The sequence below is a fragment of the Cucumis sativus genome, chromosome 1 (assembly GCF_000004075.3).
Source record: "Cucumis sativus cultivar 9930 chromosome 1, Cucumber_9930_V3, whole genome shotgun sequence".
Lineage (NCBI taxonomy): Eukaryota > Viridiplantae > Streptophyta > Magnoliopsida > Cucurbitales > Cucurbitaceae > Cucumis > Cucumis sativus.
This window is the reverse complement of record NC_026655.2, coordinates 7,793,178-7,807,757: the sequence shown is the minus strand read 5'-3', so window position 1 is coordinate 7,807,757 and position 14,580 is coordinate 7,793,178. Positions and strand designations below refer to the sequence as shown.

The following is a 14,580-nucleotide window of genomic DNA, read 5'->3' as shown; positions in this document are numbered from 1 at the left end:
TATTTTCAAGATCGATAACAAGAAGGTTAATAAGACTATTTTTTATAGAAAAATTTAAACGAACTTAAATGTATATAGATCAAAATAAAATAATATAAAAAATACATGGAAGTAGCGTAGAATATTTTTATTTTCTCGTAGCAAAAATGTGAGTCCATAAACGTTGAGTTCATGGAAGGTTTTGTTGAATTTTTTTTTTCAGCTCAAATCTTTGGCATTAATTTTCATCACATGTTTCAATAAAAATTCATTTTTGGCATTAATGTTTCTTTTAAACTTGATTAAGCTTTTATGTTCATCTTCAGTATTTTTATTAATTTTTTTAATGGTTGTAAGATTAAATTATATAAAAAACAAAAACAATCATTTTAACTTTGTCATTTTGTTTTAGAAGAAACTCTTTTACTTCTTAAAGTTATGATATCACTTGTAAAGGTTTCAATAATATCTTTGTAGTATAATTTTGAAATATTTGCAAAAATTGATGCGTGATAATATCACTTTCGAACATACAAAAATATTTGTTATAATCTAGCCAAGTTTAACAAAGTACAAGAAAATATCATAGATAAATAAAAAATGACTCATTCAATATGTTTGGACCAATGAGTCGAGAAATAGAAAAACACTTTTGAATCCTAAAATTTCACAACGCTTTTATAGTTCTTAACTTTTAAATTTGTAACTACTAAGTCTTGATATAACAATTTAGTAACATAACAAAAAAAAATATAAAATTAGATGTCAACAATTTAATAACATAAGAAAAAAAAATATCAAAATTAGATGTAAATTTTTATTATTTTAGAAGGTAGGCTATGGAAAATGTTAAGTCTCCGGTTAGATTATTGGTTTAAAAAATCCTAAATTTCTCATCAAATAACCAATCTTACATTGACGGCGACGGTGGCTCCGTTGTTCAAATTTCAGAGCGGGTTTCTGGGTTGTGAAGCTCAGAAATCTCTACAAAATGGCGGTTTGCTCAATTAAGATCCTCCTCTATCTCTTTCCCGCCTTCGTCTTACCTCTTTTTGCCGTATGCGAGATCCTCTCGCCTGGTCAATCAGGCAACGATGCGTTGATCCACGAATTACTGGGAATCAAGCTCAGGATCTCTCACTTAGGTTCATGAACTGTTTTAGTTCTTCATAGGATTTAGCTCATTCTAGTTTCTGCTCCGTCAATCTACTCCAGGTTGACTTGCATTTATTTCAACAATTTTTTATTGTGTCGCTAATTTGTACTTAATGAAGTCGAATGCAGAATCCGTTCTGGAGGAAAGCAAGCAAAATTTAACTGAGAAGAGTAATGAACTGAAGGCGCAGGAAAAGCTAATTGAGGATGTGTCACATAAGATTCAGTACTTGGAGTCTGCTATATCTGATATGAAGGTTTGATTCCTGCGTTATAATGCTCAACGTTTTGCTTCATCTTCGTATTTATTTTTTAAGTTTAGCCATTCACACGTCCGAATTTACTAAACGAATGCAAAAAATTGTCTGATTATTGGTTGGGTTCTATTCTCAGTTTCAGCATTTAATTTTGAAATGCATGAGAACCTGAAGAAAACTCATAGACAGACAGAATCTCAATGCTTTATTTCTTTGAGAAAATTTATAATCTAAGACTAATATTAGTTTAGTTGATTTACAGAGGAAAATTTCAAGTGACGATGAAAGGATTGCTGTTCTGGAGGATGAGGTTTCTGTCTTCCTTTTTTTCTATTTAGTTTTTTATTTGAGAAGGTGCATCTGTACATTTTCTGATCCAAGAGCCAATTATCTGGTAAATTTTGTTGAAGCACCTTCAAAGGTTCTATTGATCCGTATAGTAGGCTTGGGAATGTTAGGTACGACGTCTCTGGGATGCAAAAAGAAAGAATAACTTTGATATTCATCTTTTGAAAGCCAAGGTACAGGAAGCTGAGGAAAAACTAGAAGAGGTTACCTCACAAGTTGAGAAGGTATAGATTTCTGACTAGAGGAAGGAAACGGATTTTTTTGCCAGCATTGTTTGAATGTTCTGTGCAACATGCTCCCTTATTCATCATGGATAATGTATAAAAACTAAGACGAGTTATTATTATTTTTTTCTTGTTCATGTGACACAATGTACTATATCTTTTTGGCATATACACTCCATGGCATCCATTAGCTATCATTATCGTGCAATGCTAATTATATACAATAAGAAATCCTTGACCATCTGGTCATTTGTTGAAGTTTTGACGTTACCCATTCTTGCATATTAACATTGAACATGGTTAATTTAACTGAAGAAATATTGTGGAAACACTTATTCATATCCTGGACTCTGATTGAGAATGAGTTCATTTAACATATTTTCTCCTCAGCCAACCAATTTCCATTGTTAAAATGTTCCTTTGTGCAAGAATTCCTTCATTAGTATGCTTACTTTGTTGCCATCTTATTGCCAGAAGTCTAGCATCATATCCGAACAGTGGATTCAAATTCGGCACCTAGAGCAGGCTCTTGAAATGTCCAAAGTATGTTCTGCTGGAGTGTACACAAAAAAATTAGGGCTGAGGTGTTATGCTGATGTATTAACTAAATTTGTTGGCTTCTGCTAGATACAAGCCCTGAAGGTCCGCCAGCAATTTGCTCTAACCAGATGCACCTTTGTGAAGGTAATTGTTGGACACGTTTTTGTAATAACATTTTCTCTCTTACTCTGGCTTACAAGTTATTCGTGCATTAGGGTTGCCTAAACTTTTACAGAGCGTTGCAATATGAATTATAACCTATGTTAGTATGAAAGGACTTTAAACATTTCACATTTGTTCCAAATAATTTCACGTGTAGGCTTTATTGAATGTTCATCTTGTTTATAGTTGGTGAACACGCGTTTTGCCAATCAACTTCAGAAGGCCTTTCAGACATTGAACCATCATGTTTTCAGCAAAGTTCCTACCTTGAGTTCCAGGGTTACAGGAGCCATCCATTACTTCCAAAGAGTCTATGAAGAAGCCAAAAAGTATCACCACGAGGTATGTGTATTTGTCAATGGAAAGCTTAATCTAATAATTTCTGCAAAGACGCATGGGAATAAAACGTTGCTCGCCATATAGATTTTTGTAAATTGTGCTACCTCCATGCTCTCCATCTTTTAATCTTTGATTTGACATTTGCATTTCTTATACCAGAATATAGATATTGCTGTGGAATATGCATTGCCAATCGCATCTATATGCCTCTTCCTAGTGACTATATAAAGTTTGAATGTTGATATCTGCAGTTGCAAAGACTGATTAAACAAGAAATGGAAAGAAATGAATATGCTGCACATCTTGCCAACCCGGAATTGATTTTCTTTTTGGTAAGCCCGACAAAAACCATGACATTGACTCTTCATTTAGAACTCTCTCCTTTTTTTTTTCTACTTTCAGAATGTAATCATGTTTTCTGGATTTTTAGGCGTCTGCTCTTGCTATCTTCCCAATTTTTGGTGCTTGGATGTTCCTCTCTTCGTGGTTTTCCAGGTAAAGGGTCATCCTTGGAACAAGAGGGCTATACTATTCTCGAGCACCAGTTTTTCCCAACGATCCTGACACTTCTCATTGTTTTGTTTAGCCAGGAGATAAATTATCCAATATAAGTTATGAATTCCTTAGATATAGTAGCAACTTTTTTGCTTTGAAGTGAAATATTTATATGTGTACAAGTTTGAGATGTTTGTTTTACAACACTTCAAAATTTTACATCAAAATGAAAATGCTGAATTACAGAACTGGTGAGTATCTATTCCACCAGAAATTCTCCAAAAAATCGTTCAAAAAAATGCATAATACAGCAGAGATTTACATTCTCAAAATACTATTTGTATCACTGTGAAAGAAGAATGATGGTGTTTCTCTAATGTACAAAACACATTTACAACATAAAAATAGTTGTATCTACTCATTGCGTAAGTTTTCTGTTTGTCAGATCATAGAATCCTCCGACAATATGGTTAACAAAGAGTATTTCACTTTGATAGAGATCCGGCCACCTTCCACACACAGCTTGGCTCCGGTAACCACCCAATATCCAGGTGAATTCTCAGGACCACGCACCATTTCTTTCGTATCGATGACATTCAACATTTTCATTGCCCTAGAAGTCAATGGTGGACCATCAGGATAAACAGCCGAATTCAATTCAATTTTTGGTTGCTCTTCTGGTTGATGCAACCCTGCACTAAACCTTGTGCTGATAAAGGTGGAGATGAGTCCAGATTTTCGGGATGTTGTTGAAGGTCCTTCCCAGTCCGATCGACGAATCCCTGCTGATGCCACCATCGAAAACCCGAGCCTCAGGAACAAGACCTTTCTCATTCCAATACCCTTAACTTCAAACCATGCCTTTGTGACGATAGAAGCAGAGTCATCATCAATTAGAGAACCATTGTACTCTACTGGAGCAGTGCAGACATGAGAGAATATGCTCCATTTAACTGGTTCGAAGTAGCCCTTCTCCTCTGGCTCGTCGATGGGTCGATAGCTTAGATCATCTGAGAGTTGAAGAGTCTTGGGAAGAGTTGATAGATGCTGGAGATGAATTGCCAGATGGTCACTTTTCTTTCCTTCCAAAAACAAGCGAACTCCCGTTACTGGAAGATTGTTTGAATCAACCTGCAGTTTCAAAATTGTGACACCATGTGAAATTTTCAACAATTTGCATCCAAGCAAAGGTAATAGATAGGTCAGGCAAAAATCAAGCAGTGATCACATTTGCGACATTGCCATTGCCATTGCTATTTGAAGTTTTTGACTGACCCAAATATTCAAGTCAGACGATTACCTTAGTAGTATTTACATAAAGCTTGGGCCCCATCAAAGTAAACTTGAGAGATGGAGAGGCTTGTTTCCTATGCCGAGGAGCAAGAGGAAGATCAGCGTACACCGGCGCCCACTGTCTAGGCAGTTGAAATTCAAGAAATTGCTGGAGCTCCTCAATTGGAGGTTTATCTGCACAATTTTTCAATGATCAAAATCTAACACTAACCTTAATAAGAACGGTACCTTGTTGGCATGAACCTTGGGTCAAAATCTTTTAATGGAAGCTTCAAGTACTACAGCCACCGTGGGAAGAGTAACTAAGGTCAAATTTTAAGGACGCACAATGTACGTATCTGATCTCCATATTTCAGGTTCTCGTTAAAGGACAAAAATTATCCAGGTCCATTCGCTGTAGAGAAACAACACTTAAAAGCAAGACTTGCAACTTACATCTTAGATACAGGTTTACGGCATGGCTTAGAAATCCATTGCCTCGGACGCCATTCATCAGTGATGTTATTGGTACAAAGGACATTGAGATAACATTAGGTGACTGAGAAATGGTTGAGAGCCATTGATTATGACTTTGACCAACATCAACACCTCCTCTTCTAATATAAATTGCTGTTAATTCCTGCATCCAGTTGTTTAATTAAATAAGTCAGTTCTCATCTGCTTAATAGGTCGAAAGTGTAGCAATATTCTCCTCGAACGAACAGGTAGATGCCGAGATGCTTACATCACCCTTTGAGTGATTGATCACTGGTGGTTTGATAGAGGCAGCAAATGCATTACGAAGCTCCCATGGCAGAGAATATTCATCCTAAAAATTGAAATCATTAAGGATAAAAGTTTATTTCTCCTGATGAGACTTAAAATGTTTATACATATAGAAAATGTCGTTAGTAGATGCATCATTAAACCACGAAACTTGTTTGCACTTTTAAATTTTCTGTTCTATGTGAATAATATGACATTGCGAATCATTTATCCTATCAAAATTGTTTTAAAAACAGAATAATGTATTGGAACAGAAATTGTATGCCCCATGGTTATAGTGATTAATTTAAATACAATTAGCAAAGATTATTATCTGACTAGCCATGTTTATGGAGTTTTTATAAATCTTAGTTGAGTTATATTTAGTATATGTGTAGATGCAGAAGTAGAAGAAGAATTCACAAGCAAGCCAAGCTGATGATAAAGGCATGATAACTGCTATATCAGGTAACAATTAAACCACATTCTATACGGAACTTAGCAACTAAACCATATTCTATTGACATGATTTTATCTCAATCTAAGAATTTTAAGGAAAGAACATGAATCTAGAGCTGCATACAATGCATGACTCAAGGAAAATTGATTCTTTAATTTCCGTCAATAGCTAATCAACATCCTCTATTTTGACATGGGACCAATGGAATAGACCAAATGGTGATAGCCATTTATGTTCTCGAGTGTGTACCTTGATTTTTGCTGCAACAGGATTGGACGTTAAACCTCCATTTGCATCTTCAGAAAATTTATCATCTGCTAATTTCTTTAACTTCTTCTGCACATCGGTTTGCTCTACATTCGATTCTCGTAATTGCCTCATGAAAATGACATCTTTTCCTCCCATTTTTACACCCACAACCACATGAGTACCATATTTCTCAATGAACCTGAAATCAAGTTAGTATTTAGTTGGCACAAAAATCAGATATCCAATGTGTTTCACTTTAACAAGTATTTGATATGTCCCTAATGTCTAACGTGATAGTGTTTGTGTAATGTCTTCGATAAACAATGTTTCAAATGCAACAAAAACACATATAGGTAATTATGAGACGTACCCAACAAACACTTAGGTAATCTAAACCAAAGAACTCGTGAACAAAACGTGTCTTGTATGATATATTAGATGAATCTAAGGGATTATACTAATTAGACCATCCTTTAAGCTGACAGTTAGGAAGTTCAGTAGAACCGACGACCATGAAATGACCTAGTGATTGTTAGGACAAAGGGGAAAAAGCGAAGGACTTAAAAGAATAGGTTCATACCAAGCCATCAACTTTCAAGAAAGGTACTCATCCATCACTGTTTTTATTTACTTTTGGAATAGTAAAACATAAAAGTAGCTAACTAAATGCACATTTTCCACCTTTTTGGCAACATAGTCAAGTCAATTTCAAAGACCAGTCCTTCCTCAAGTGTTGGACAGAGAAGCGCATGGTTGAAAACATTACTTCGAAAAATCCATTCTCATCCATTCAACAGCATTAACAATCAGTGTGTTGATGTGGAGAAGATGAACAAATAGAAGTTTGTTAAATATCAGTGATGAAGATATTTCAATAGAAGAGGACAGACAAACATCCAAATGTCTAGATTTCTACAAAAGAAAAGACAAAATGGAAACAAAAATAAAAACAAAAAACAAAAGAAACATACTCTGCAAGGGCAGCAGGATCCCATGAAGAAGGAACCTCCCTTTTGACTTGCTCAGAGAGAGTTATATGAGATTTTTCCAACTCAATGTTATAAAGTGTAATGAAACAACCATCAAATGCAAGACTTCTTGTGGAACCTGCATCGTTTTGCCAGCAACCCTTTAATCCAAACATGGTGTTAAAGAACCCCGACGGAATTTTCCCAGATAGAGATAATTGCTGATTACACAGCTCCGACATCTGTTTTTAACCGGAAAAAACACAAACCCAGTTCGTTTTATGAAGCCAACAAATGGAAAAAAAAAAAAAAAAAAAAACAATAAAACGAAGAGAATTCTAAGCTATAAAATCAGCAACAACTAATTTCAAAGAAAATTACCTGATTGAAGGAGATGACATCCGACCGGAATCGGGTACGCTCACCTTTATCACAGTTGATGGAAGTAGGAACATTAGGGACGACAACGCCGGCCGGAAGTACAAGGTCTCTACTTCGAGTGAAATCAATATCGATCAGTTTAGACCCGGATGGACCCGGCTTGCAAGAAGACAATCGCAAATCGTTACAGAGATCGTAGCCGAAGCCTATAACTGAAACCGCTTTCTCGGCGGCTGATTGAGGATTGAACCGGTTGATGTTGAAAGACATTTCTCAACGGACAAACACCAAAATTCCGTCGAATTGGATGAAATCCCTTTAGGGTTTTGATGGAAAGGGAAAAAGGCGACGACTACAAAGAAGAAGAAAACCCAAAAGTATGGCGTTGAAAAGATTGAAAGTGGGGGTTGCTGTTTTCAAAGCGCATTGCAGAGTTCTAAGTTTTGACCGAAGAAAATGTGGGAAGAGAAAAATTCAAAAGATATAATACAAAAAAGGGGAGAGAGAAAATACGGTGGGAGTGGCACTTATGAATTGTTTAATTGGATATGGAAATTGGGATGAAGACTGAGTTAACCAAAGTTTGACTTGCCAGAGTAATTATTGGATTCGGCGAAGAAGAAGCAGATGAAGAAGAAGGAGCTGTAGATGGCGGCTGAAAAGTCAATACGCGTACGGCCTTTAGAAAATACAGTAAGATCCGCCATTGTAGAAAGTTCACGTAGGAGGTGGAGATGGTGGATCCGAAGGGTCGACTCTCTGAAAATTTCTTTACCCAACAACCCATTCTTTTTCTTCTTCTTCTTCTGATTAGAAAATTCAGACAATTGTTTATTCTTCGTCTTGCGTCTGCTGCGTTTCACTTTCAAATCTCCAACTGCCCAATTTCATATTTTCATTATCTTTTCATCTCCTCTTCAACGCTCTACTCCATGAATTATTTATTATTTCTTGTTTCTCCAACCATTTTCCATGGTTTAATTGGTCGTATTTCTTGGATTAAAAGTTAAAAGTTTTAATCCTTCTATTACTCTTACTGCTCTTAGAATTAATTTTGGATCAAAGGCATTATGGACAGAAACGGACAAGAAATGGTAACCTAAATTAAAAATGGATGTGGGAGGGAGGTGCGCCCAAACCAGCGAGCTTAGGTGAGACTGAGCTAACAAAATACCTAATGGGGCACACACTTGCTTGCTCCAGCTCAAACCATTGCCCTACGGCCAAAATAAAACTCGAGAAATGTGCTCGGCCTCATCTATGCCTTGCTTTAGTTGAACGAAGCACGAACCTCGACCTAGTAAGTTGAAGAATCTAGGTCGACTGCTCTTGTATAAATAGCACTAGAGAAGGATAAGTCTATTATTCACTCCCAAATTGTTAACCTAATGCCCAAATTCACAGCATCAACACTCGGTAGAATATTTTATTTAGTATGTCATGTTATTTCTCTTATCAAACAAATTTACATTGTTGTCAAGTGAAGGTAAAACTATTTTACTTATCTGAATTTTGGCATCCACAATTTTGTTTAGTAAATAAGTGACGGTTCTTATTTGGATTGTAAGATAAAATCATTTTCTTATTAAGATTATTTAATAAGCAAGAGTGAACAAAGAAATTATTGGACAACACGCACCACCTAATACCCCAAACATCATTGAGTGATGACATTGCGATATTTCATATTTATATTTGAAGGAAGTAGATTGTGACCCCACTAGTACAATGTCGCATTGTGATGACCTTAGCCTTGCTTATGAGCAAAAGGTCAAGCCTCAGCATGGTGGCTAGAGTCTAACATGAGGGAAAATACACATACGAGCAACATGAATATAGCTAAATAAAGTTCAATTCCGCATGACTTTGAGTTTGGTTGATGATGAAAGAGCCTTGTCTAAGGTCTCACAAAGTTTCAATGAGTTGAGTCAAAAGTAGTTTAGGATTTGAGTTTCCTTTGAGGTTGATCATGATCAAGTGTAAAACATGGTGTCACAGAGTTGGAGAACTAAGAACGTAACACTTTGTGCCACCTCATTTTGGTCACGCTTGGTATGTCAATAAGTTACTGTCTTCCGGCTATCAAGAATTACACCTCCTTTAAGATAAACTAAATTAAATGATAAACTAATTCTCAACCACAAAGCTAACGGGATGGCAAACAACTTCAAAGTAATAGAAGATGCCTAAGCATTGGACACCACCTTACCCAATTAGGATGACCTCGAGTTGTCTTGGTGCATGAAAAAAATGCCAAGTACTACAATATTTCCATTCTAATATTATAAATTGCTTGACATAAAAATAACATCTAGGAATTATGTGGAGTCTACAATAAGTGATTGAAATATTTAATAATTTATTTGATGATGTGCTAAATAATGAAATATAAATAGTATGGTAGAAAATTTTTCCTCAAAGCACCCATAACCGAGCAGCCAGGTGAGGAAGCTCAAAAGACCTCACCAAATCTAAACAATCAAGATATAGATTCACATTGAAAGACAACACTATTTTGACACCACGGTTGAGCAAAATCAATCATAATAGTTATCGCCACGAAGAGTTATATAGTTAGTGTAAGTTGGTTATTTTTTTCCTTAGGGTTGTTAGCTATATCATACCCATTTAATTAAAATTTGTGTTCTTTCTCACATTTTTCTTTACCATAGTTTTCCATTTTTGTTACAAGGCACTTGAAAATTCTGATGTCGAATTTCAAAAACAAAATCCTAGTTATTTAAAATATATTTTTTAAAATTTTGATTAAAACTCAAATATTTCAATAAACAACTAAAAATCATATAAAGAAAAAGAGTGACAAACTACTTCAGAAACAAAAAAACTAAAAAAAAAAAAAAAATTCAAAACAGGGCATGATTTTTTTAATACAAAATCTAAGAACTAAACTATTAATATATATATATATATATATATATATATATATATATATATGAAAGTCGAAAACCACATGATTTTTAAATTGAGAACAAGCCAATTTTTAATCTAAACTTTGGCAAAGTACCAATTTCCATTCTAAGCTTTCTCTTTCATTCATGTGAACCATTTGACTTACAAATAATACAACTTTTATATTCTTATTCAAATTTCACTTTCTTAAGTTATTAAAAAATCTTTTCAAACTTACTAATTCAATACATTTACTAAAATGTTTTTTTTTTCAAAAATAAAAAAATTGACAAATTATGTACAATTCATTCAACAAAACCACTTAAAATATTTTATTTTTAACAGTTTCTCATTTATTTTTAAATCCACAGTTTCTTTTTTTTAAAGAAAAAATAATCAAATTTGGGTCATTTAGTTTTGCTTGCTTTTAATATGACATTCATAGGTTGGTTTGGCCCTCAGAATTTATTTTTAAATCAATTGTATATATATATATATATAAAAAGCTTTACTATGGATTTCAAGTTATGTTTTTTAGCTACTTTTTTTTTTCAAATCTATCTCATTATATTTTATTCTTTAAAAAATATAAATTTATTTATAAAGCTATACTTTTTTTCTAAAAAAGTATATATAAAATTATAAATAAATAGATCGATACAATGCATAATAGTTTACTGCTTTAATTTGAGTACTATACACATAATGTCTCCTTATCCTAAATATTCAACTTTTCTTTGTGTTTTGAGAAGAATGAATTATTCAACCTTAAACTAATTAAACTTTAATACATCAGCTGACAATATTCAATTCAACAAAATTATAAACATCGTAGTATAAATTATTAAAAAAAAAAGCACTTCACATGTTGAATAACAGTAACATGTTGCTGTATATAATAGTAATCTTTTAAAAAATTGGCAGTTATATGCATAGCAAATTAAAGTATCCAATTGGAACAAATTGAATTGATTAATAATAAATAAGTTTGATTTGAAAGAAATTTAATTCTAATTTATATATGAAGTAAAGTCAGCAAGAGGGGAAGCTTGCACGCAATGCCATCTCTCTTATTTTGTTATTTAAAACTCATTTTGACAAACATCAATTGATAATTGATATACATCACAAGAATCATCACTCTAAAGATCTTTTAAATTGAGTTTATAATATATGTGCTGATGATGTTGAAAAATAAATCCACTCTAATCGTTCTAAGTGGTTTCACAATTGACGTAGTCACACACAATTATATTTTCAATTCTTAACTGGAACTTGATAGTAGAAAATTGGAGATTAACAAGACTTCAATCGTACAACACATAATTGGAAGTCCGAAGGCCCATACTACCTTCCTAATTTATGAAGTCACTAGGCCTTTACACTTCTGTCAATGACTAACAGTTGATCCAGGATGGGTTAAGAGGCATGTGCCCGATCCATTATTGCAATTACAACACTACGAAAAGAAACAATCAACGACTTATTCACTTGACTTTTTACTAGATAGGTTCGATCCTACATGAATCATTCGTTATGAATTTGTTCACTACCACTCTGCCTAGTGCAAAACCCAAGGATACTATTGGGGTAGTACTATCACAAAGATCCTCTATAGTACTTTCAAAATCTTCATGGTATTGTTAATTAGATACTGTTAGAACCTTCATGATATGCTTCTAAATAGGCCCTTCATTGTGCTACCTACGATCTCTCTGGTACCACTAGAAATTATTAGAATCTTATCGATGTACTAGTGCATGTGTACTCTCAATTTAAGTTATCTCTAAATTTTCTCATAAATATCAATGTGTTTGCAAATGATCCTAATGAAGTGATTATGATGGAGACGCTGCAACTATGGTTTCAAGGATTGAAGAGGGCATCCAACTGCGAATAGATGAAACTGAGAGAGGAAATGAGGATTAAGGTATGGACGTAAGTGTGAGTTTGTAAATTTATTGGCAGAAAATTGAAAAGTTTGGGTCGAAAAACAAGATATGAGTTCATCTTCATATGGTGCATAACGAGAAGTGTCAATTGCCACGTGAAGCTGAGAAGTGAAAGTTCGTATAATGTTATAAGGTGATGGTGAATATATCAGATTTATCATTAACTTATGCTGGAGTTGAGTGAGAAAACCACAAAATTTCAAATTACTTCGATACATAGTATTTGCTAAAGTCTAGAATTTTTTATTATATTGTTTGTTATATTCAACCAAACCAAATTATGCAAATCAAATGAAGACGTCAGTTGCTGTAATTTTTATTAAATATCAGTCTCATGCTTTTGGAGTCTCCTTTCTAGAAATGAGATTTAGAATTGCTGAAACCATCCAAGCTCTTTAGAGTTCGAATTTCTTCATCAACGAAGTTGTCTTTTGGATTGAGGGTTCCAATGAAGTGTTATCCTACCTTTTGAAGTTTACACTCAATAATCGTGTTTTTGTAATAAGCTTCTCATGCCCTAAGCTATTTTTTTCCTTCTACGTGGACTAATTTCTACCCTAATTCGGGTCTTTATTTTTAGTCTACAAGAGTGACGTGCCTACCTCTTAATTTGACAATTGATGATGCACCAACAAAATAGATAGTTAAGGTATTTTTCACTAATTAATCAATTGACTTTATTCCTAATAACGTTTGTCAGACTCTTCTTTTCTTTTGAATACTACACTATATTTTAAGAATACAATGTGTTTAATTGGCTATTTCTTTCACATTATAACATATTTGTGGGTCTTATCTATAGCTATAGTTATTCTTATCACATTAGTGCAAATACAAGGTATGTAGACCTTTAATATAGATAAATAACGATAGACAACGAACTTCTATAAGTATAATGTTTCAGATCCATGATTTAGATCAAGAACTCGCAAATGCATCTTAGAAAAATTCTCACAAGATCACCAAATATAAAATTGCTCCAAGTTAATTAAGCACACGTGTAACTTTGAAATTTTTTATGATTGAGACACCAAAAAGAAAAGTGCACCTTATTGGTATATATAAATAATAACTTAAATTTTTTTTTAAGTCTTTCTTCAACCTTTCGACCTTACGTAATGATCACTAGTTAGTTTGTTGCTTTTGAGGCAAAGCCTAATAAATTTGCTTAGTAAGTCCATTAAAGTTGTGGGGCTAAGCTCAAAATCCCATATCTATAGTTTGTCTTCTCCTTCATCAACTGGAAAGCAAGACCCAAATTGAACACTATGTATGGTAAGTGCTTCAGGCAATAATTCAATCTTCCATGTTGAGGGCGGATCAAAAATGGTTTTCATATACAATAATGGTGTAGTCTAACATCAAAGGGAATGAGAAATTTTATCTTGCAGCCTTCAACCCTCCTAGCTACTAACTGATCCTCTATCAATGGGTGATTAGACAGAAGAATTGTATCTTAATTGCTACTGAATAAACTTGAGTTAATTATTATCTTAATTGATTATATGTCCAATCTTATATCTACTCATGCACCTGCAGAACATTGCATGACAGTGAATTTCACAAGGTTGGAGTGGAAATGTGGCAAATCCCACAAATCACTCAACCTCATCATATCATTTTCTTCTTACTCAATAATACAATTTTAGGATTCAAAAAGGAAAACAAACTTTCTCAAGATGTTTGGTTGGAAAATTTTTTGCTAAGTTATTTCCAGAAAGCATTCTTATTTCCCATCGTCTAATTTTCATTTCCCTCCCATAAAACGATGGGGCATCTTCATATGTGTGTTTTTTTTAAAAAATTATTTATATATAATTACATTTAGAATTTACTTAATTAATTAATATTAATCTAACAAAATTAAAAAAAAAATTAAATACCGTACAATTAACCAAAATATTTACAAAATATAGCGAAATTTGATATCTATTATTCGTAGACATTGAGATAAAAGTCTAAGATGTGATAGACTTTGATAAACACGGATAAAATCTCAAACTTTTGTTATATTTTGTAATTATTTTCAACTATTTATCATCTATAAATAATTTTTCATTATTTATTAAGATTTATTGTAATTTGATCGTTATAAGAACATTTTTTTTAATAACAAAATATTGA

The 14,580-nt window shown here is 33.5% G+C and overlaps 2 protein-coding genes across 6 annotated transcripts; one reads left to right on the top strand and one right to left on the bottom strand.

Moving 5' to 3' along the window:
* The first annotated feature begins 839 nt into the window (after positions 1–839).
* On the top strand, positions 840–7,170 carry LOC101213056. Of its 5 annotated transcripts, XR_004216758.1 has the most exons (12): positions 842–1,124; positions 1,264–1,391; positions 1,654–1,701; positions 1,850–1,963; positions 2,438–2,506; positions 2,591–2,647; positions 2,852–3,007; positions 3,256–3,336; positions 3,435–3,499; positions 5,935–6,004; positions 6,731–6,848; positions 6,943–7,170. XR_004216758.1 is itself a non-coding variant. In XM_031885600.1 (11 exons), exons 1-10 carry the CDS (start codon positions 971–973, stop codon positions 5,987–5,989), a joined length of 927 nt encoding a protein of 308 aa, XP_031741460.1. In that variant the 5' UTR covers positions 842–970; the 3' UTR covers positions 5,990–6,004; positions 6,731–7,170. The 5 variants fall into 5 exon arrangements, 4 of the variants coding, with proteins under 4 accessions (XP_031741466.1, XP_031741460.1, XP_004146617.2 ...); XM_031885600.1 differs by having other exon boundaries at positions 6,731–7,170; XM_031885606.1 differs by lacking the exons at positions 6,731–6,848; positions 6,943–7,170 and having other exon boundaries at positions 840–1,124; positions 2,441–2,506; positions 5,935–6,233.
* On the bottom strand, positions 3,633–8,532 carry LOC101203498 (MACPF domain-containing protein NSL1). Its single transcript, XM_004146609.3, has 7 exons — positions 7,595–8,532; positions 7,217–7,455; positions 6,246–6,444; positions 5,517–5,600; positions 5,228–5,411; positions 4,800–4,966; positions 3,633–4,630 (listed from the first exon to the last, which is right to left on the bottom strand). Exons 1-7 carry the CDS (start codon positions 7,862–7,864, stop codon positions 3,941–3,943), a joined length of 1,833 nt encoding a protein of 610 aa, XP_004146657.1. The 5' UTR covers positions 7,865–8,532; the 3' UTR covers positions 3,633–3,940.
* Between the last annotated feature and the right edge of the window lie 6,048 nt (positions 8,533–14,580).